Here is a 23027-nt window from a genome sequence, read left to right as displayed (position 1 = left end):
TTCAAAATGTGAGAAAATCTTTGATAAATAAATCTTGATTTTCAAATTGAGGTATGTTTTGTCGTTCTTCTTGGTGTATTTGAGAGCTGCAGAGAGACGTTTGGTCTTCTCCTGCAATCCTACTGTACATGCAAACTTAACGTTTAAAAATGAGTAATGAACATCACATCCTCCTCCTTCCTCTATTCAATGCTATCTCCCTCCACCACAGCTTCCTCCTCCGTTCCACTCTGGGTGCTTTCGTCTCGTCAGCTCTTGTTTCCTTCCCAAGAAATATAATCGGGCTGTTCAAACTCCTCCTCCTGAAAATGAGACATATAAATGTTTGCTTGATGAGTTAGTTGAAGTAGAACACCTACTGTTTTATTTAAGGCACTGCTCCACTTGGCTGTAAACCAACATCAGTGAATGAATAACTTCTGCATTTAATGATTTCTCCTCCTACTGTTTTTATGTCTCTCTTGTCTTTTTAGACTCAGTGTGGGTTTAAAAAAGTTCTGCGTCAGCTCTTTAGTTCAGTAAAAAATGACGTTAGCATTGTTTAAGTTTGGGTGCATGGCTTTTAAAAAGCTGAAAAGATGTTTTAAATGAAGCTCCAGTAAACTGTACATAAAGAAATATATAATTATCACGTTGACTCAAATGTTCTGGGATTCTTTCAAAGCATAAATATTATTCCAGAGACCTAGTTTTTTATGTACCAAACATGTCATACTAGCTGGTCGTGAAGGAGGTTAAATAACGCTCCAAACTGTCAACTGTCAAGTCCATTTTCAAAGGGGTCCCTTGACCTCTGACCTCCATATATGTGAACGTGTGAGGGTTTTTGTCCAAAACAATGTCTGAAAATGTCCAATAAAAAGTCAAAAACAAGTCCAAAAATTGGCAAAAAAATATCCGAAAAAAGTCCTAAAATTGGGTCAGGTAAAAAAGTCCATAAATGTTACAAAACATTTTCGGAAAAATTTCAGGAAAAATAAAAAAATAAAAAAAGTCAGAAAGAAATCAGAAAAAAATCAGAAACAAAGATAGAAGAAAATTTCGATACTGATATCATGTGAAACTAAAAAACTTGCTGAATCCATCGGTACCAAACATGTCATGTTAACTCGTCGTGAAGGAGGTGAAATAACGCTCCAAACTTGTGCTACATTTTGGCGAGGAAACACTATCATGTCCATTTTCAAAGGGGTCCCTTGACCTCTGACCTCCATATATGTGAACGTGTGAGGGGTTTTTGTCCCTAAAAATGTCCAAGAAAAATGTCTAGCTGAAGATACTGGATACTGAACAAATAAAAAATTTGTGATTAATCAGGATTAAATATATATATATATGCACTGTTTGTGTCTGATTTTTTTAACCTATAACCACTGAACAGGGCTGAAGGTGGCAGAGAGACCACATGTGGGAGATTCACCTGAGGAGAAGACAGGTGAGGACACACACACGCACACACGCACACACACACACACACACACACACACACACACACACACACACAGCCCTCTGGGTTTCTCCCAGACAAACAACACTGACCTGATACCTGAGAAAACCACCCAGACGCCGTTTCACCTCGTTCCCACCTGTGAATGCAGAGCTGAGGGCGTGTCTGCTGAACGTAACTCTGATCCCAGAAAGCTGTGTTACACCAACAAAGCAGCTTCCCACAAACACACCGAGGCTTCATATCGGCTCCACCCGGCTTCACTTTCACAGTTATGATCAAAGTACATTTACTCTACTACGTAGTACTGTACTCGAGTACCGTATTCACATTTTCTGCTACTTTACACTTCTATTCCACGACATCTCAGAGGGAAATATTGTACTTTTTACTTGGTGCATTAAGTATATTTTGATATTAATACTTTTTTACTTTTACTTAAAGGTCCCATATCGTGCTCATTTTCAGGTTCTTACTTGTATTTTGTGTTTCTACTAGAACATGTTTACATGCTGTAATGTTCAAAAAACACATTATTTTCCTCATACTGTCTGCCTGACCCTCTGTCTGAAACGCTCCGTTTTAGTGCATTTCAATGGAATTGCGTTGCTAGGCAACAGCTTGGGTCCATGTTTACTTCCTGTCAGCTGATGTCATTCACATACACTGCAACAGGAAATAAACTGGGGACACATTTGGAATGCTTACATTTAAAACCGTGTAATGGTCTAAATATTGTATATTTGTGACATCACAAATGGACAGAAATCCAAACGGCTTGTTTCAAACGCACAATTTCTGAATACGGGCTGGGGGTATTTCTCCGTATATTGAGCGTTTTTTATTAATTAACAGTATTTATAAAGCACTTAAACCTGCTTTATAATATAAAAGACATGAAAATAAATCTCACTTTTTACAATATGGGACCTTTAAAGGGTGGGGGGGGGGGGTTATATCATGTATTCAAATCCCAACATTCTAATTTTAGTCAAACTGTGTATGTTTTAGCATATACGGGATTATACAGTACATACAACCCCACTACAAAAAAATCTGAAGTAACCCTTTCAGTTATTTCCAAACACAGCTAACGTTGACTCAGCTATCGCTAGCGTTCACATTACTCATAACCCTATTGATTGGCTCACTGTGCTAACCTACGTCACTGCTATTAAAGAATAACCCATTTGTGCCCACAAATTAATCACTCAGATAATTTATAAAGATTCACATTCACCAATTTCAGGAAATTAACTGGGAAACAATGTTAATCAATTCATACAAAAACAATTGCGAGATCAATTGCTATAACTGCAATAATCAATAAGTGTAGTCGTAGGTCACAAGCCTGCTTATTACATCTGGAGGACACTGAATGCTGCTGGAATTACAAGTTATAAACAATGCAAAATTTAAGTTGAAATGTTTACAATTAACTACGTATCCTACTTTTATCTTGTCTGTAGAAGAAACCAGCGAGCGTCTGGCTGAAACGACCAATCAGCAAGCTGCAGAGCCACAGGGGGCGGAGCCAAGAGACGCCACGTCATCCGAAACGCCAACCCAGGAGACAGGTGTGTGTGTGGTGATGTATATATTTTAATATATATACTTTATCTTTTTACTTTCTGTAAATGAAGTTATAAAGTAAGGGCTGCACAATTAATCCACTTTTTATCCAATCACAGGATTTTAAATACCTTTAATTTAAATACTAATTTGTGTCAAAATACCATTTTTATTAAATACTGTGGAGCTGCAGAGATGAATGAAACCTACACATCATATTCTACAGACTAAAGAAAACATCTTTGTTTGGTACAGATCCCTTAAAAAATCACACCATAATCATTTTAATATGTTTTTCTATGAAAATGAGAATAAGGATGTAGAAATTATCATTCCCTCTAATATCACAAATCAAATCGCAGTTGCAATATCAGTCAGAATAAGTTCAGCCCTAATAAAAGTCAATTAATGCTGATAAAATATTCTATAAATGAATATTCCTCATTACCGTCCAGGAGTGTATTATTCACAAATTAACGAATTATGAACAACTGAATTATATAACAAGGATTCTTTTACTGAAAGATAATGGTCACATTACATGGAGACTTGCAGCATGCACGTCTGTTATATTTTGCTTCAAAAGAAAATTATTATTATTTATTTATCTTTATTTGTTTATTTATTTCTTTTAAAATATATGTATTTATTTATTTTGTTATTCGATTTTTATTTTATTGTATATATATATATATATATATTATTATTGTTTTTATTTTTTTTATTTTATTGTATATATATATATTTTTTATTATAGTTTATATTTACCTCTTTATTAATATTAATATTTTTTATATATCTCCCCATGTAGTGCGTTCTGTGTATGAATGTTTGCATAAAAGTGGAAAAAATATCCATACAAATATTTGAAAATAAAATAAAAATACTAAGTGCAAAGCATTATGGGAAGTGTAGTCCTTTCTACACGTGAACAAACTTAAATTTTTAGTTTTTTACCTCTATCGGTTTCTGTATATAATTAATTATGTAAATCAAATAAAATATATTCTAATTAAATCATAATCTCTTTTAGCTTTTAATATGCTATATTTTAATCAGAGTATTAGTCAGTGTGTACATCTACTGCTTGAATTCAAACCGTCCGTGTTGTTTGTCAGTTTCAGAGAGCGGTCCGACCCCTGTCCAGGACGATGAGGATGAAGGTGTGTAGTCTGTAACGTGACAGCTAGATGAAGGAATGTTTCTGACTAACTGGTGAAGCAGAAGAGCAGCAGCTAACGTGTGTTTATATTTAGATGCTGTTTGAGCTGCTGTGATGCTTCTTCTTTCCTCCTTGTGCTTCAGCTTGTTCTGTTTTATCAGGTGCACGATATGGCCCAAAGTGTGTGGACACCGCCTGTCCAAATACTTTAGTCTGCTTTTGGTTTGAGTCCGTTCTCCTGGTTCGGTCCTGGTCCCATAGTTCTTCTGATTTTTATTGTAAATTACTAATTCATATTTAAGATTCTAGAATTGCAGTATTTTAAAAAAAAAATGTCATTACCATCTTGGTATTTGGCCGTCGCCATCGTGGTTTTAGCTGACGCCATCTTGCTTTTTGGTCGTTGCCATCGTGGTTTTCTGCCATCGCCATCTTGGTTTTTGGCCGTCGCCATCGTGGTTTCCATCTTGTTTTTTGGCCGTCGCCATTGTGGTTTTTGGCCGTCGCCATCTTGGTTTTTGGCCGTCGCCATCTTGGTTTTTGGCCGTCGCCATCTTGGTTTTTGGTCGTTTCCATCTTGGTTTTTGGCCGTCGCCATTGTGGTTTTTGGTCGTTTCCATCTTGGTTTTTGGCCGTCGCCATCGTGGTTTTTGGCCGTTGCCATCTTGGTTTTTGGCCGTCTCCATCTTGGTTTTTGGTCGTTTCCATCTTGGTTTTTGGCCGTCGCCATCGTGGTTTTTGGCCGTTGCCATCTTGGTTTTTGGCTGTCGCCATCTTGGTTTTTGGTCGTTTCCATCTTGGTTTTTGGCCGTCGCCATCGTGGTTTTTGGTCGTCGGCATCTTGGTTTCCATCTTGGTTTCCATCTTGGTTTCCATCTTGGTTTTTGGCCGTTGCCATCGTGGTTTTCTGCCGACACCATCTTGGTTTTTGGCCGTCGCCATCTTGGTTTTTGGTCGTTTCCATCTTGGTTTTTGGTCGTCGCCATTGTGGTTTTTGGTCGTTTCCATCTTGGTTTTTGGCCGTCGCCATCGTGGTTTTTGGTCGTCGGCATCTTGGTTTCCATCTTGGTTTTTGGCCGTTGCCATCGTGGTTTTCTGCCGACACCATCTTGGTTTTTGGTCGTCGGCATCTTGGTTTTTGGCCGTTGCCATCTTGGTTTTTGGCCGTCGCCATCGTGGTTTTCTGCCGACGCCATCTTGGTTTTTGGCCGTTGCCATCTTGGTTTTTGGCCGTCGCCATCGTGGTTTTCTGCCGACGCCATCTTGGTTTTTGGTCGTCGGCATCTTGGTTTCCATCTTGGTTTTTGGCCGTCGCCATCGCGGTTTTCTGCCATCGCCATCTTGTTTTTTTGCCGTCGCCATCGTGGTTTTAGACATTTCAAGACATTTTTAGGCGACCAAAAACCAACCAGAGGAGTCTCCCCCCTGCTGGCTGTTAGAGAGAATGCAGGTTTAAGGCCCTGGAGGTTGCCACCAGAAGAAGAGTGGAGGCTGTTAGAGCAGCACGTTAATGAACATGAACAGTGTTCAGGTGTCCACATACGTATGGTCATATTGTGTGTGTGTGTATATAGCAGAAACTTTTATGTACAGCATCAGTCTTTAAAGAAATCTTTGCCTGTGATGTCTGAATGCACATGTTACCTGCTGCCTGCCCTCACTGTGATCAACCTGTGTGATCAGCTGACATGATGACATCACAAAGGTAACATTACCTGTCTGTGTCTGATCCAGTCTCTAGATCTCATGATGTGGAGTCTGAAATCCAAGGTTGGTCCAGCTGTTAGTTTAGTGGCTGTTGTAGCTGTCTGCATGTTAAATGTACATTTCAGTCTCTGTTTGTTTCCTGGAGTCTCAAACGTCTGCTCACACACTTCCTGTTTGTCTGCTGCAGGACTAAGTATTATTACTAATTGCATCACTGTGTGTGTTTCGTCCAGCTGCTGTCCCTCTCCCTCCACTGGTAGAAGACGACTTTGTGCCAGGTCAGTTAAACATTCTTAAACTGTGTATTATGAGAGTGTAATAAACCATTACTTATACATCATGTCTGTGTCTGTTACAGATGATCCTCGAGGTAGCGGACATCCTTACGGTGAGTCAAATCTCTTCTTCCCTGTCCTCTGCTTTTAATAAAAGTTTGGTTTTTGGTCGTCGCCATCTTGGTTTTTGGTCGTCGCCATCTTGGTTTTTGGTCGTCGCCATCTTGGTTTCCATCTTGATTTTTGGTCGTCGCCATCTTGGTTTCCATCTTGGTTTCCATCTTGGTTCCATCTTGGTTTTTGGCCGTCACCATCTTGGTTTCCATCTTGGTTTCCATCTTGGTTCCATCTTGGTTTTTGGCCGTCACCATCTTGGTTTCCATCTTGGTTTCCATCTTGGTTTTCGGCCGTCACCATCTTGGTTTTCAGCCGTCACCATCTTGGTTTTTGGCCGTCACCATCTTGGTTTTTTGGTCGTCGCCGTCTTGGTTTTTGGCCGTCACCATCTTGGTTTTCGGCTGCCACCATCTTGGCTTTTGGTCGTCGCTATCTTGGTTTCCATCTTGGTTTTTGGTCGTCGCTGTCTTGGTTTCCATCTTGGTTTCCATCTTGGTTCCATCTTGGTTTTTGGCCGTCACCATCTTGGTTTCCATCTTGGTTTCCATCTTGGTTTTCGGCCGTCACCATCTTGGTTTTCGGCCGTCACCATCTTGGTTTTTGGTCGTCGCCATCTTGGTTTCCATCTTGGTTTTTGGCCGTCAACATCTTGGTTTTTGGCCGTCACCATCTTGGTTTCCATCTTGGTTTCCATCTTGGTTTTCGGCCGTCACCATCTTGGTTTTTGGCCGTCACCATCTTGGCTTTTGGTCGTCGCTATCTTGGTTTCCATCTTGGCTTTTGGTCGTCGCCATCTTGGGTTCCATTTAGATTTTTGGCCTTCGCCATCATGCTTCATGGCCGTGGCCATCTTGGTTTTTGGCTTTTAATAAAAGTTTGTATTTTTCATAATAACGCCCTCCTGGTTGTTTTTTATCTGCTTATTTCAGAGGATCAAGTCGAAACCATAGACACAACTGGAGGTGAGGCATTTAAATGTAGGATGTGATTTATTAGCAGCAGAATCATCATCAGTAGTAGTAGAGGCTGTCGTAGTAGTATTCTTCCTTTAATAAGAGTTCTCCAGCATGTAGGTGTTGATGATGTTTCTGTGTTTCCTGTTGCAGCTCTGGTGGAGGAGCCGCCGCCACACGAGAGTGTAGGTCAGTCAGACACACTGTCATGATATAAAACTAATAAAGTTTGATGGAGTTTTGTTTAGCTTAGTGAAGTTCATTTTTTTGTTTTTATTTTGTTAAATGAATAGTTTGACATTTGTGAAATACGCTCGTGTGCTTTCTTGCTTAGAGTCTTTGGGGAAAAATGTATTTGACGTTATACTGCAGCCAGCCACCAGGGGGCGATCCAGATGTTTTGTCTTCACTTTTTGGGGAGCTGTCATGTCGTCCGTCTTTATATACAGTCTTTAGTTATCCCTGATATCAATATGTGTTATCTTTATCTGCTCTGATGATATGATAATCTGAATCATCAGCCTTGACATTGTTTTTCTATTTGTTCTGCAGCAGAGTCGGGACAATACTTGACAAGCTCCAAATTCACACAGGAAGCAGGTACATTGTCTTTAGAGTCTTAGGTATTATGCAAATTTATTACACGGCTTTGTTGAATACTCGATTCTTGATTTTTGGTTGACGCCTTCTTGCTTTTTGGCCGTCACCATCTTGGTTTCCATCTTGGTTTTTTGGCCGTTGCCATCGTGGTTTTTGGCCGTCGCCATCTTGGTTTCCATCTTGGTTTTTGGCCGTCGCCATCTTGGTTTCCATCTTGGTTTTTGGCCGTCGCCATCTTGGTTTCCATCTTGGTTGGTTTGTGGGTTTATTTCTGCGTTTATTTCACAACAATGACCGGCCTGCTGTACGTTATCCCTTATGTGTTACTTGGTGACATCACTACGTTACAGAAGAAAAGGCGGGACTTTAAGTGAGGCCTTTCAGGCAGTTCAGGAGTTTCTGTCGGGGAGAGTAACTCTCTTTGGACTTTGTAACTTTTCCAAAATAACAATATAACACATTAAAGGAAAGGGGGAAAAACACAAAGGTCCTCTTTAATACAAAGGTAAATAAATAAAGAAGCAAATTAAAACAAATATCAATTTATTCCAGTTTTTTTTTTCAATTTATTAATGCCTACATTTATTTTAAATATTATTTTTGGTACATTTAATGGCATATTTTATTTATCCAGTGATTTATTTATTTTATTTTGGCAGGTCCTCCATATTGAGGAGCGTATTCAGCAAATGTTAATGAGTCATTTTAGAGGAATTTTCTTTATTTTCTGGAAACAGCAGCAGCAGCAGCTCACATCAGGAGACAGAAGGCTTTCTGTCCTGGAGCTGGTCTGAATGTATAAACACTGAGTTTCTGTTTATCTCCTGTCAGAGCCAGTTGTGGAAGCAGAGAACCAGTCTGGACCACCAGTAGAACCAGAACCACAGAGTGAAACACCAAAAGAGACGGAGGCTGAGGGTGAGCACACACACACACACACACACACACACACACACGCACACACACACTCACACTCTCTCACACACACACACACACACACACACACACACTCACTCACACACACACTGGCCTGGGTATTTAATGTTCATGAAACATTTGTCTAAATGCTGAAAGAGAACAAACGTCACCATCTGGTGGCCGGTAGAGAGATGACAGCTTCACCAACATCTACTGCAGATTCTCCTGATTCATTACTATCACGGCACCTGGAGGCCGATTAGATATGGATCCTGGATCCTATATGTATGTTCTCCTCGTTTCCTCTCTCCATCTCCTCTCCTCATGTCATCTTCTCTTCTCTCCTTGTTTCCTCTCCTTCTCTTCCTTTCCTCTCCCCATGTCATCTCCTCATCTCCTCGTTTCTTCTCCCCATCTACTCTCCTCTCCTCATCTCCTCTCCTCCTGTCCTCTCCTTGTTCCCTCTCCTCATGTCATCTCCTCTTCTCTCCTCGTTTCCTCTCCTCTCTATGTTTCCTCTCCTCCTCGTTTCCTCTCCCCATGTCATCTCCTCTCCTCTCCTTGTTTCCTCTCCTCATGTCATCTCCTCTTCTCTCCTCGTTTCCTCTCCTCATGTCATCTCCTCTTCTCTCCTTGTTTCCTCTCCTCTCCTCGTTTCCTCTCCCCATGTCCTCTTCTCTCGTTTGCTTGTTTCCTCTCCTCATGTCATCTCCTCTCCTCTCCTTGTTTCCTCTCCTCTCCTAGGTTGGAGGTTAGCCGGATGGTTTATTAAATCATGTGATTAATGGTGATTAGATATGGACAGACAGCCCTACTGTAAATGTGTAATAATAAATAGATTTAAAACGTGATTAAAGGTGGATATAAAACGTTTGTCTCCTCTGTAGGAACAGCAGAGAAACAGGCTGAGGAGAAGCTCAGAGAAAAAGGTAAAACGTGATTTTAGACGGACACATGAAGGATGTTTAGCTGCTCTTCTGGCGTCTTGTTTCTCTGACGTTGTCTCACTTTGTCCTCCAGCAAAGAAGAAGAAACCTAAACTGTTGAATAAGCTCGATAAAACCATTAAAGCAGAAATCGACGCTGCAGAGAAGCTCCGTAAGAAGGTAGAGAACCCGAACCCATCGGTCTGTTCTGTCCTCCTGATGTTGACGTCTATAATTATGTATTTATATATTTATATATATTATATTAAATATATTATTATATTATTATACTAATTACGTTATTACCACCCGTCTCCTCTCCGTCAGGGGAAGCTGGAGGAGGCGTTGAGAGCGTTTGAGACGTTGGTGCAGCAACATCCACAGAGCCCCCGCGCTCGCTACGGGAAAGCCCAGGTACTGCTCCTCTCCTTTCCTCGTCTCCTCTTCTCATCTCCTCTCCTCTCCTCTCCTCTCCTCTCCTCATCTCATCTCCTCTCCTCCTCTCCTCTCCTCTCCTCCTCTCCTCTCTTTGTTTCCTCTCCCCATCTTCACCCCTCATCCCGTTTCCTCTCCTCGTTTTCTCTTCTCATCTCCTCTCCTCCTCCTTTTCTCTCCTCATCTCCTCTCCTCTCCTCGTTTCCTCTCTTCACCTCATCTCCTCTCCTCTCCTCTCCTCGTTTCCTCTCCTCATCTCCTCTCCTCTCAATGTTTCGTCTCCTCTACTCATTTCCTCTCCCCATCTCCACCCCTCATCCCGTTTCCTCTCCTTGTTTCCTCTCTTAGTTTCCTCTCCTCATGTCATCTTCTCTCCTTGTTTCCTCCCTTCGTTTCCTCCTCATTTCATCTTCTCGTTTCCTCTTCTTTCTTCATTTCCTCTCCACACGTCATCTCCTCTCCTCCTCTCCTCTCCTTGTTTCCTCTCCCTATCTCCTCTCCTCCTCCTCTTCTCTCCTCGTTTCCACGCCTCGTCCTCTCCTCTCTTCCTTTTCTCTCCTCTCCTCTCTTCCTCTCCTCTCGTCCTCCTTTCCTCTCCTCCTTTCTCTCCTCTCCTTTCATCTCCTCCTCCTTTTCTCTCCTCGTTTCCACTCCTCATGTCTTCTCTCTCCTCTCCTCTCCTCTCCTCTCCTCTCCTCTCCTCTCCTCTCCTCTCCTCTCCTCTCCTCTCCTCTCCTCTCCTCATACTGCCGAGTACTACTGCCTGATACTTGGTCCGTGTACTGTGTTGACAGACGGAGGACGACCTGGCTGAGAAGCTGCGTAGTAACGACATGCTGCATAAAGCCGTCAACAGCTACAGAGAGGCTGCTGAGCTCCCCGATGTGACCTCTGACCTCCTGAGAGCCTCGCTGAAGAGACGAGCTGAGAGGCAGCAGTTCCTGGGTAACACAAATACTACGACTACTACTACTACTGTCTCTTCTCCTCGTTTCCTCTCTTCCTCCCCTCATTTCCTTTTTTCTTCTCCTTGTTCCTCATCTCTTCCTCCCCTCGTTTCCTCTTTTCCTCTCCTTGTTCCCTCTTCTTGTTTTCTCTCCTCTCCTTGTTTCCTCTCTTCCTCCCCTCGTTTCCTCTTTTCCTCTCCTTGTTTCCTCTCTTCCTCCCATCGTTTCCTCTCCTCTCCTCTAGGTAGCAGGACTTCCCATCATGCACCAGGGCAGCACACTCCTAATCATAATATAATATAATACAATATAACATAATATAATATAATATAATATAAAATAATATAATATATTATAATATAATATAACATAATATAATATAATATAATATAATATATATTATAATATAACATAATATAATATAATATATTATAATATAACATAACATAACATAATATAATATAATATAACATAATGTAATATAATATCATATAATATAACATAATATAGTATAATATAATATAACATAATATAATATAACATCATATAAAATATTATAATATAATATAACATAATATAGTATAATATAATATAACATAATATAATATAACATCATATAATATAACATAATATAATATAACATAATATATTATAATATACAACATAATATAAAATATTATAATATAATATAACATAATATATTATAATATAATATAACATAATATAATATAATATAATATAATATATAATCTGATGATGAAGACTGTAGTTGTTCATTATTTCTCTCTGGGTCTCTCAGGTCGGATGCGAGGGTCTCTGGCGACTCTGGAGAAGATGGTTCAGATCTTTCCAGAAGACATCGGCCTGAAGAACGAACTGGGCGTCGCCCACCTGTTGCTAGGAGACAACAAGGGCGCCAGGAAGGTCTTCGAGGAGGTGTGTGTGCGTGTGCGTGTGCGTGTGCGTGTGTGTGTGTTCATGGTTTAGGAGTTCGTAGGAGTTGAAGTGGTGTCTTTATCTCCATCTCTGATTGGTTGTCTGACCCACAGGTTCTGGTGGTTGCCCCCGGCAACGGCTTTGCTAAAGTTCACTACGGCTTCATCCTGAAGTCAGAGAACAAGATAGTAGAGAGTATACCGTACCTGAAGGTTTGTATGTGTACCTGTGAGGACCGTCAGTCAGCACGTTTACCTGCACTGTAGAAAACAGGGGATTAGAAGTTGGCGGTTTAACTTCTGCACTGTTTTATATATTATGTTTTGGATCCTCATTTTGGAGGAAGCCTGACAACAAGAACTTCATCGCCAACGACTGCTCCTCTGTAACTGTTGTGCATAATGTCAAATAAACACTTGAAATCACACATCCTCTAGCCTGTAACCTACCACCTAACAGTAAATGTTTTAATCACTTCCCACTCAACAACGCTGCCATTCTCTGTCTCTCCAGGAGGGTTTGGAGTCGGGGGAACCAGGAACAGACGACGGGCGTTTTTATTTCCACCTGGGTGACGCTCTGCAGAGGGTCGGAGACAACAGTGTGAGTACCATACATGAGTCACAGTTACTTACATGCAGTTACCGATCAAAATGTTGCTGCTTACAAAGAAGTTAATTCTTAACTCAAGTTATATTGAAGACATTTTAATAAATGTTTTACAGTACTCAGTGTTGAGAACTGTTAAGAGCCATATTTATTTATTTCATAGGCATATTTATTTATTTATTTGATATTAAATGTAGTATTAAATAAAAGCATACATAAATTAAAAATATGCCTATGAAATAAATCCTGAAATTAATAAATGAGGCAGTAAATATATAAATGTTTCAATAAATATAAATATATAATTGAATCAATATAGTTTAATAAATATTTTTATTATTTTAAAAAGGATTTATTTAATAGCTATATTTATGTATTTCATAGCCAGATTTATTTATTAATTTATTTATTTCATTACAATTATTTTAATAAATGCATACATAAAAAAAAAATTGCCTATGAAATAAAACCTGAAATACATAAATGATGTAATAAATTTATAAATGTTTAAATAAATATATAAATGAGTCAATAAAGTTAATTAAATAGGATTTTATTTAAAAATATATATATATTTAATAGCAATATTTGTTTATTTCATAGGCATATTTATTTATGTATTTATTTTTTTATTTGATATTTAATTTAATTTAGCATTAATTAAATAAATGCATACATAAATAAAACATATGCCTATGAAATAAATAAATAAGGCAATAAATATACAAATGTTTAAATAAATATATTAATGAGCCAATATAGGTCAATAAATAGTATTTTATTTAAAAAATGATTTATTTAATAGCAATATTTATTTATTTCATAGGCATATTTATTTATGTATTTATTTGATATTGATTTTAATTTAGTATTAAATAAATGCATACATAAAAATACAAAATGTAATCTTGTAAAATGTAGTTTCTGGTGAGAAATAAATACCTTTTAACAATAATGAAAATAAATGAATTCATTTTAATTTATCCATCAAGTCATTTATTTATTTTTTTCTATTTTGGCAGCTTACGTCCTCCGTATGTGTTAGCCTGATTTGGTACCTCTGTCATTTATTTAATAGATTTGTTTCAGACTAATTCAGTTCACATGAAAAAAAGGAACAACTCTTAACTGGGCTTTCTTGATGAGAATGTCCACCTGTCCGTGTCTCCAGGCCTATGACTGGTATGAGTTGGGTCACAAACGTGGCCACTTTGCCTCGGTGTGGCAGAGGTCTCTGTACAACGTGGACGGACTGAAGGCTCAGCCCTGGTGGACGCCCAAAGAGACCGGATACACCGACCTGGTCAGGGTAAGGTGTCCCGCTGTGTACTTATACGGGTTAAACACGGTGTTTGTGTTCAGAGGAAGGTTGTAAAGATGGAGTCGTGTGTGTGTGTGTGTGTGTGTGTGTGTGTGTGTGTGTGTGTGTGTGTGTGTGTGTGTGTGTGTGTGTGTGTGTGTGTGTGTGTGTGTGTGTGTGTGTGGACAGGCGCTGGAGAGGAACTGGAAGACGATCAGGGAGGAAGCTCTGGCTGTGATGGACCAGAGCACCGGATCGTTCATACCTGAGGAGGAGAACCTGAGAGAGAAAGGAGAGTGGGGCCAGTACACAATCTGGCAACAAGGTACGCACTCAAACATATATATATATATATATATATATATATATGTATATATATATATATATATATATATATATATATATATATATACAGGGAGATTTTTAACCATGTTCTGATATTTTATAGAAGAGTAATTTGAGTAAAATAGATTAATAGATGATGAGAAAGTAGTAAATGTAGATGTTACCTGCAGCGTTATGGAGGTTTGACTGTCTGTTGTGTGTTTCAGGGAAGAAAGTAGGAAATGCCTGTCAGGGCGTCCCGAAGACCTGCTCACTGCTGGAGAGGTACGCTGAAGCTACCGGCTGCAAGAGAGGACAGGTACACACACACACACATGCACACACACACACACACACACATATTATGGGATGTTTGTAGCCTTAATGTTGCTAGGCTACTGTGGACATAAAAACCTCTGGAGAGGGGAGGAAACTACGACTCCCAGGGTGCTTTTCACCCAGAAACATCCAATCACAGAGCTTAAAATGTTGTAACATGTACCTGTAATTAGTGGTTAGTTTCCTCTCCTTGTTTCCTCTCTTCCTCTCCTTGTTTCATCTCCCTGTTTCCTCTCTCTTTTCCTTGTTTCCTCTCCTCTCCTTGTCTTCTCTCCTCTCCTCATTTCACCTCCTTGTCTCTTGCACTCTTTCTGCTAGTTTACCTCAGGATGAATAAAGTTTAATCTCAAGGATGACGACTCCTCCTCTCCTTGTCTCCTCTCCTTGCCTCCTCTCCTCTCCTCATTTCCTTTTTTTCCTCTCCCTGTTTTTTCTCTTACTCTCCTCTCCTTGTTTCCTCTCTTTCTCTCATTGTCTCCTCTGCCTTCTTCTTCTCCTTTCCTTGTTTCCTCTCCCTGCCTCTTCTCTTCCTCTCCTCTCCTTGTTTCCTCTCTTTCTCTCCTGGTTTCCTCTCCTTTCTTCCTATCTTCCTCTCCTCTCCTTGTTTCCTCTCCCTTCTTCCTCTCTTCTCCTTGTTTCCTCTCTTCCTCTCCTTGTCTCCTCTCCTCTCCTTGTCTCCTTTCCTCATTTCCTTGTTTCCTCTCCCTTTTTTCTCTTCCTCTCCTCTCCTTGTTTCCTCTCTTCCTCTCCTTGTCTCCTCTCCTTTGCTTGTTTCCTCTGTTCCTCACCTTGTCTCCTCTCTGTAAATCTGAAGGAGGAAATGTCTTCAAATAGATCTGAAGTGATGTGATGTGATGTGATGTGGTGAAGTGATGTGATGTGAAGTGATGTGATGTGATGTGATGTGATGTGATGTGATGTGATGTGATGTGATGTGATGTGATGTGATGTGATGTGAATGGAAGTGATGTGAAGTGAAGTGATGTGAAGTGAAGTAATGTGATGTGATGTGAAGTGATGTGAAGTGAAGTGAAGTGATGTGAAGTGAAGTGAAGTGAAGTGAATGGAAGTGATGTGAAGTGAAGTGATGTGAAGTGAAGTAATGTGAAGTGAAGTGATGTGATGTGAAGTGATGTGATGTGAAGTGAAGTAATGTGATGTGATGTGATGTGAAGTGAAGTGAAGTAATGTGATGTGAAGTGATGTGATGTGGTGAAGTGATGTGATGTGGTGAAGTGATGTGATGTGATGTGGTGAAGTGATGTGATGTGGTGAAGTGATGTGATGTGATGTGATGTGAAGTGAATGGAAGTGATGTGAAGTGAAGTGAAGTGAAGTGAAGTGAAGTGAATGGAAGTGATGTGAAGTGAAGTGATGTGAAGTGAAGTAATGTGAAGTGAAGTGATGTGATGTGAAGTGATGTGATGTGAAGTGAAGTAATGTGATGTGAAGTGATGTGATGTGAAGTGAAGTAATGTGATGTGAAGTGATGTGATGTGATGTGAAGTGAAGTGATGTGATGTGAAGTGATGTGATGTGAAGTGAAGTGAAGTGATGTGATGTGAAGTGAAGTGAAGTGATGTGATGTGAAGTGAAGTGATGTGATGTGAAGTGATGTGATGTGATGTGAAGTGAAGTGAAGTGATGTGATGTGAAGTGAAGTGAAGTGATGTGATGTTATGGAGTCAGTTTAGTGAAGATTTCTAGTCAGATTATCGCTAATCTGATGGAGTCTGTTAATCTGCTGTTATTAATATTGTGTGTGTGTGTGTGTGTGTGTGTGTGTGTGTGTGTGTGTGTGTGTGTGTGTGTGCTTGCGTGTGCGTGTAGATCAAGTTCTCTGTGATGCATCCTGGGACTCATGTGTGGCCTCATACTGGTCCCACTAACTGCAGACTGAGGATGCACCTCGGCCTCGTCGTCCCCAAACAAGGCTGCAGGATCCGCTGCACCGACGACACCAGGTCCTCTTCCTACTCTACCATCCTCCTCTTCATCCTCTACCATCCTCCTCTTCCTCTTCGTCTCCTCTTATTTTTTTGTATTTTTTTTTTTTTTTATCTTTTCTGTTTCTTTTTCTTATGTCTCCAACTCTCCTTGTTTCCTCTCCTTTCCTTGTTTCCTCTCCTGTCCTTGTTTCCTCTCCTGTCCTTGTTTCCTATCCTCTCCTGTCCTTGTTTCCTCTCCTTTCCTTGTTTCCTCTCCTGTCCTTGTTTCCTATCCTCTCCTGTCCTTGTTTCCTCTCCTTTCCTTGTTTCCTCTCCTTGCCTTGTTTCCTCTCCCTGTTTCCCCTCTTCCTCTCCTCCTCTCCTTGTTTCATCTCCCGTCATCGTTTCCTTTCCTTGTCTTGTGTCCTCTCCTCCTTATATCATGTCCTCTCCTTGTCTCATTTCCTCCCCTCTTCTCTCTTTGTTTCCTCTCCTCGTCTCTTCTACTCTCCTCTCCTTGTTTCATCTCCTCTCCTTGTTTCCTTTCCTCTCCTCTCCTTGTCACCTGTCTTTGTTTCCTCCTCTCCTTTCCTTGAACCCTTTCCACGTTTCCTTTCCTTGTCTCTTCCCCTCTCCTTGTCAACTATCCTTGTTTCCTCTTCTCTTCTCTTTGAACCCTCTCCAAGTTTCCTCCCCTCGTTTCTTCTCCTCATTTCCTCTCCTCGTTTCATCTCCTCTCCTTGTCTCCTCTCCTCATTTCTTCTCCTCATTTCATCTCATCTCCTCGTTTCCTTTCCTTGTCTCATTTCATCTCCTCTCATTATTTCCTTTACTCGTTTCCTCTCTTCTCCTTGTCACCTTTTTTCGTTTCCTTCTCTTCTATCCTTGAACTCTCCTCTCCGTTTCCCCTCCTCGTTTCTTCTCCTCGTTTCTTCTCCTCACCTTGTCTCCTCTCCTCTCTTTGTCACCTGTCCTCGTTTCCTCCTCTGCTTGTTTCCTCTCCTCTCCTTGAACGTTTTCCTCATTTCCTCTCCTCATTTCTTCTCCCCTCTTTGTCACCTATCCTCGTTTCCTTTTCTCTTCTCCTTGAACTTCCTCATTTCCTCTCCTCGTCTCCTCTCCTCATTTCCTGTCTCACCTGTGTTTTTTCCAAATTGTCTGCCGTGAATAAGGCGCTCCGGTGGCGAGCGTGAACGCCGCTAACCTCTCGTTCTTCTTCGTGTGCTGTTGCAGGGAGTGGGAGGAGGGTAAAGTCCTCATCTTCGACGACTCCTTCGAGCACGAGGTCTGGCAGGACGCCGACAGTTACCGCCTCATCTTCATCGTGGACGTGTGGCATCCGGAGTTGACGGCGTACCAGCGCCAGACTCTGAGCCCCATTTAGACGGAACCGGCACCACAGCGAGGACCAGGAGCCGCCAAAGAGCCGGTAAGAGTTTGACAGACTTATCGGACCAGCTGATTCTTCTTCTTCTTCCTCTTCTGTGGACAAACAGATAAAAACACTGAGAAGAATCTGACCGACGGACTGGTGACGCTTTCTTCTCCTCTGTTTGTGGATCAACCGCTCCAGGATGGAACCATCAGACTGAAGGATGGAAATCTAAAGTTACTACTGACTTCACGACCCGTCACCGACACACAAACATACGGTACTTGTTTTAGCCCCGATTAACCCGGTTGACCCTGTTCGGACCGGATCAGGGTTCACACGGTCATGTGATCTGGATAATCGGAGGTCGTCTGCAGAGTCGACTTATTTCTTTTTTTAAAATGTAGAGAAATCATAAAATCCATCTTTGAGGTTGTGGACAGAGTGTTGAAGGACACGTCTCACAGGTCTGAGGACAAGAAGACAAGAAGCCTTAATTTGACCACTAACGCATTTCTTTCAGTTTATCATGTTTCACTTTTGCACAGTAACCAAGGAAACACAAGATGTTATAAAAGATGATTTATATTTATATTAAAAATAAATAAAAATATACAGAAAAAAATGACAACCGCAAAACAAAAGTGTGTTTTTGTTTTCTGTGGATTCTTTGTTTCCTCTCCTTGTTTCCTCTCCTTGTTTCGACTCCTCGTCTCCTCTCCTTGTTTCCTCTCCTGTCCTCGTCTCCTCTCCTTAGCCCCTCTCCTCTCCTCGTCTCCTCTCCTCCTCTCCTCTCCTTGTTTCTAATCCTCTCCTCATTTCCTCCTTTTCTCCTCTCGTTTCCTCTTGTCTCCTCTCCTTAGCCCCTTTCCTCTCTTTGTCTCGTCTCTTCCTCTCCTCGTCTCCTCTCCTCTCCTCGTCTCTTCTCCTTGTTTCCTCTCTTTGTCTCCTCTCCTTGTCTCCTATCCTTACCCCCTCTCCTCTCCTCCTCTCCTCTCCTCGTTTCCTTTCCTTGTCTCCTCTCCGTAGTCTGATGACTGTTGTGAGTAAAAGCCTCGCTTTAGTTAGAAAAACATGTTGACTTTCAAAATAAAATGCGCTGTAACACAACCCAGTCAGGTTGTTGTAAATGTTTACATTCTCCTTGTCTCCTTTCCTTGTGTCCCCTCCTCGTTTCCTCTCCATAGTCTGATGACTGTTGTGAGTAAAAGTCTTGCTTTATTTAGAAAAACATGTTGACTTTCAAAATAAAATGCGCTGGAACACAACCCAGTCAGGTTGGTGTAAATGTTCACTTTCTCCTCGTGTCCTCTCCTTGTCTCCTCTCTTTGTTTCCTCTCCTCGTCTTCTCTCGCTGTTTCCTCTCCGTAGTCTGAGGACTGTTGTGAGTAAAAGCCTCGCTGTATTCAGAAAAAACTTAAGATTTTCAAAATAAAATGCGCTGGAAGACAACCCAATCAGGTTGGTGTAAATGTTTACTTTCTCCTTGTCTCCTTTCCTTGTGTCCTCTCCTCGTCTCCTTTCCTTGTCTCCTCTCCGTAGTCTGAGGACTGTTGTGAGTAAAAGCCTTGCTGTATTCAGAAAAAACATGTAAGACTTTCAAAATAAAATGCGCTGGAACACAACCCAGTCAGGTTGGTGTAAATGTTTACTCTCTCCTCGTGTCCTCTCCTTGTCCCCTCTCCTCCCCTCCTCCTTGTTTCCTCTCTTCCTCTCCTCTCCTTGTCTCCTCTCCGTAGTCTGAGGACTGTTGTGAGTAAAAGCCTCACTGTATTTAGAAAAACCTGTAGACTTTCAAAATAAAATGCGCTGGAACACAACCCAGTCAGGTTGGTGTAAATGTTTACTCTCTCCTCGTGTCCTCTCCTTCAGAATCAGAATCAGAATCAGAATGGTGTTTATTGCCAGGTGTAAGAGGTATACACTAGGAATTTTCTTTGGCATTTTTGGTGCGAGACAAACTGTATAATAACAAAAGAATGGATAAAAACAAAAGAATAGATAAAAGAATAGATAAAAACGTTAGAATAAAATAATAAAAATGTACAATTTACAAATTACAAATAAGCTATAAACATGATATAAAGATAGTGCAAATATTGAGAGAGGGGGGAGAGTCAGTGTCGGCAGGGGGGGCAGTAGTGTGTGTGTGAGGGAGAGACAGTCACAGGGGGGCGGATGGGCTGTTGGAGAGCCCCACTGCCATGGGGAAGAAACTGTTTTTATGGCGTGAGGTTTTGGTCCTGATGGACCTTAACCTCCTGCCAGATGGCAGAGTCTGAAAAAGATGGTGTCCAGGATGGGAGGTGTCGGCCACAATCTTCCCTGCCCTCCTTATGGTCCTGGAGGTGTACAGCTCCTGGAGGGAGGGAAGGTTGCAGCCGATCGCCTTCTCTGCAGCACGGATGACCCGCTGCAGCCTGGCCTTGTCCCTGGCGGTGGCAGCGGCGAACCAGACGGTGATGGAGGAGGTGAGGATGGACTCGATGATGGACGAGTAAAAGTGCACCATCATGGTCTGTGGCAGGTTGAATTTCTTCAACTGCCTCAGGAAGTACATCCTCTGCTGGGCCTTACTGGTGAGGGAGCTAATGTTTAGCTCCCACTTGAGGTCCTGGGCGATGGTCTTGCCCAGGAAACGGAACGACTCCACCGTGTTAACTGGGGAGCCGCGCAGGATGAGGGGGGGGAGCGGGGCTGAGTTCCTCCTGAAGTCCACTGCCATCTCCACTGTCTTCAGGGCGTTCAGCTCCATGTGGTTCTGGCTGCACCAGGATGCCAGATGGTCAACCTCCCATCTGTAGGCAGACTCGTCACCCTCGGAGATGAGGCCGATGAGGGTGGTGTCGTCTGCAAACTTAAGGAGCTTGACAGATTGGTGTCTGGAGGTGCAGCCGTTGGTGTACAGGGAGAAGAGCAGTGGGGAGAGAACGCAGCCTTGGGGGGCACCGGTGCTGATGGTCTGGGTGTCGGAGACTTGCTTCCCCAGCCTTACGTGCTGACTCCTGTCAGTTAGAAAGTCTGTGATCCACCTGCAGGTGGAGTCAGGCACGCTCAGCAGGGAAAGCTTGTCCTGTAACAGAGCTGGGCTGATGGTGTTGAATGCGGAACTGAAGTCCACAAACAGGATCCTGGCATAGGAGCCAGGGGAGTCCAGATGCTGGAGAATGTAATGAAGGGCTAAATTTACTGCGTCGTCTACAGACCTGTTGGCTCTGTAGGCGAACTGCAGTGGGTCCAGCAGGGGGTTGGTTATTGTCTTTAGGTGTTGGAGCACAAGTCGTTCAAAGGTCTTCATTATCACAGAGGTCAGAGCGACGGGTCTGTAGTCCTGAAGACCTGTGATCCTTGGCTTCTTGGGGACCGGGATGATGGTGGAGGCTTTGAAGCAGGACGGCACCCTGCAGTTTTCCAGGGAGGTGTTGAAAATCCCTGTAAACACTGGAGACAACTGGTCTGCACAGTGTTTCAGGGTTGCAGGTGAGACAGAGTCGGGGCCGGCTGCTTTGCGGGGGTTTTGTCCTTTGAAGAGCCTGTTGACTTCCTCCTCTTGGATGGACAGAGGTGTGAAGGGGGGGAGGGGTGTGCACAGGCTGGGTGCTTGTGGAGAAAGCTGGGGGGTGCTGGTGTTAACAGTGTTAACTGCTGATGGCTGATGGCTGGGGGGAGAGGAGATGCAGCCAGGACCGTCACTACGTCTGTCAAATCTGCAGTAAAACTCATTCAGCTCATTTGCCAGTCGGAGGTCATTCGTGGAGTGGGACGGTTTGGGCTTATAGTTTGTGATCTGTCTCAGCCCTTTCCAGACTGAGGCAGAGTCACTGGCTGAGAACTGTTCTTGTAGTTTCTCTGAATACTGCCGTTTGGCCTCCCTCACCGCCTTGCCAAACGCGTATTTAGCCTCTTTAAAGCCCTCCCTGTCACCACTCCTAAATGCCTCTTCCTTAGCCAAACGAAGCTGTTTGAGTTTGGCTGTGAACCAGGGCTTCTCGTTGTTATAGTGAACCCTGGTACGCGTCGGTATACAGCTGTCCTCACAGAAGCTGATATACGACGTCACAGCCTCTGCATACTCGTCCAGACTGTCAGTGGCGGTCCTAAACATCTCCCAGTCCGTGCAGTCCAGGCACTCACGCAGATCCTCCACCGCCTCGCTGCTCCACTTCTTGGTCGTCCTCACAACCGGTCTAGCCAGTTTGACCCTCTGCCTGTAAGAGGGGATGAGGTGGACCAAGACGTGGTCGGAGTTTCCCAGCGCAGCGCGGGGAACGGCGTGATATGCGTCTCTGATGTTGCAGTAGCACTTGTCCAGCGTGTTCTCCTCTCTGGTCGGACATTTAACAAACTGTTTATATTTTGGGAGTTCCTGTGATAAGTTCCCTTGTTAAAGTCCCCAAGAACGATAACAAGAGAGTCCGGGTTTTTCCTCTCCACCTCCTGTATCTGGTCGGCAAGCAGCCGCTGCGCGAGCTCCACGTGAGCCTGAGGCGGGATGTAAACACCGACCAGAATGAAGGAGGAGAATTCACGGGGGGAATAAAATGGTTTAGAGTTGATAATAAAGGATTCCAGATCCGGAGAACATGTCCGCAGAAGCACTGTCACGTCCTTGCACCAGCCGTCGTTAATATAGAAACATATTCCCCCTCCTTTTGACTTGTGTGATAGCTCCGGGTCGCGGTCGGCTCGGAACAGCTGGAAGCCGGGAAGCTGCAGCGCAGAGTCCGGTATAGTTCCACACAACCACGACTCAGTAAAACACAAGACAGAAGAGAGGGAAAAGTCTCTGTTGGTACTGACCATCAGCAGCAACTCGTCCACTTTGTTGCACAGTGAGCGCACGTTGGAGAGGAATATCGCAGGCAGCGGAGTTTTTAGTCCTCTCTGTCTGAAGCGATTCAGCGCTCCGGAGCGCTTTCCTCTCCGGCGCTTCGCCGCTCGGCCGAGGGCCACAGCTCCCAGCAAAACGTGCATTAAAACTGCTGAAGGTGCCAGAAAGTTGGGGAAAAGATCTGCTGGGGTAGATTCCCTGAGGTTAAGGATGTCTTCTCTAGAGAAGACAATCCGTGAACTTCCACCAAAAACTAAAGAAACACAAAAAAACAAGAAAAACAGAGCGCACCAAATCGCCGAGGCAGCCGTAGTTAGCGCCATCTTGTC

The 23027-nt window shown here is 42.6% G+C and overlaps 1 protein-coding gene across 17 annotated transcripts in view; it reads left to right on the top strand.

The window, feature by feature from the left end:
* Positions 1-19345, top strand: part of unm_hu7910 (un-named hu7910) — a 44176-nt gene extending 24831 nt beyond the window's left edge. For 6 of the 17 annotated variants that reach the window (XM_074622299.1, XM_074622291.1, XM_074622285.1 and 3 more), the window contains 22 exons: positions 1382-1435; positions 2917-3024; positions 4138-4182; positions 5916-5951; positions 6122-6166; positions 6247-6276; positions 7210-7242; positions 7387-7422; positions 7786-7833; positions 8665-8751; positions 9639-9680; positions 9772-9857; positions 10005-10091; positions 10907-11057; positions 11859-11995; positions 12109-12207; positions 12509-12598; positions 13776-13913; positions 14094-14229; positions 14456-14547; positions 16398-16531; positions 17729-19345. In XM_074622299.1, the coding sequence (XP_074478400.1) occupies positions 1382-1435; positions 2917-3024; positions 4138-4182; positions 5916-5951; positions 6122-6166; positions 6247-6276; positions 7210-7242; positions 7387-7422; positions 7786-7833; positions 8665-8751; positions 9639-9680; positions 9772-9857; positions 10005-10091; positions 10907-11057; positions 11859-11995; positions 12109-12207; positions 12509-12598; positions 13776-13913; positions 14094-14229; positions 14456-14547; positions 16398-16531; positions 17729-17879 (1865 nt within the window). In that variant the 3' untranslated portion in view covers positions 17880-19345. The remainder of the gene's footprint in view (positions 1-1381; positions 1436-2916; positions 3025-4137; positions 4183-5915; positions 5952-6121; positions 6167-6246; positions 6277-7209; positions 7243-7386; positions 7423-7785; positions 7834-8664; positions 8752-9638; positions 9681-9771; positions 9858-10004; positions 10092-10906; positions 11058-11858; positions 11996-12108; positions 12208-12508; positions 12599-13775; positions 13914-14093; positions 14230-14455; positions 14548-16397; positions 16532-17728) is intronic. The other 11 variants (XM_074622286.1, XM_074622301.1, XM_074622300.1 and 8 more) reach the window with 9 other exon arrangements.
* The last annotated feature ends 3682 nt before the right edge of the window (positions 19346-23027 follow it).

This window comes from Sebastes fasciatus, chromosome 21, assembly GCF_043250625.1.
Source record: "Sebastes fasciatus isolate fSebFas1 chromosome 21, fSebFas1.pri, whole genome shotgun sequence".
Taxonomy (NCBI): Eukaryota; Metazoa; Chordata; class Actinopteri; order Perciformes; family Sebastidae; genus Sebastes; species Sebastes fasciatus.
This window is presented reverse-complemented; position numbering and strand designations above follow the sequence as displayed.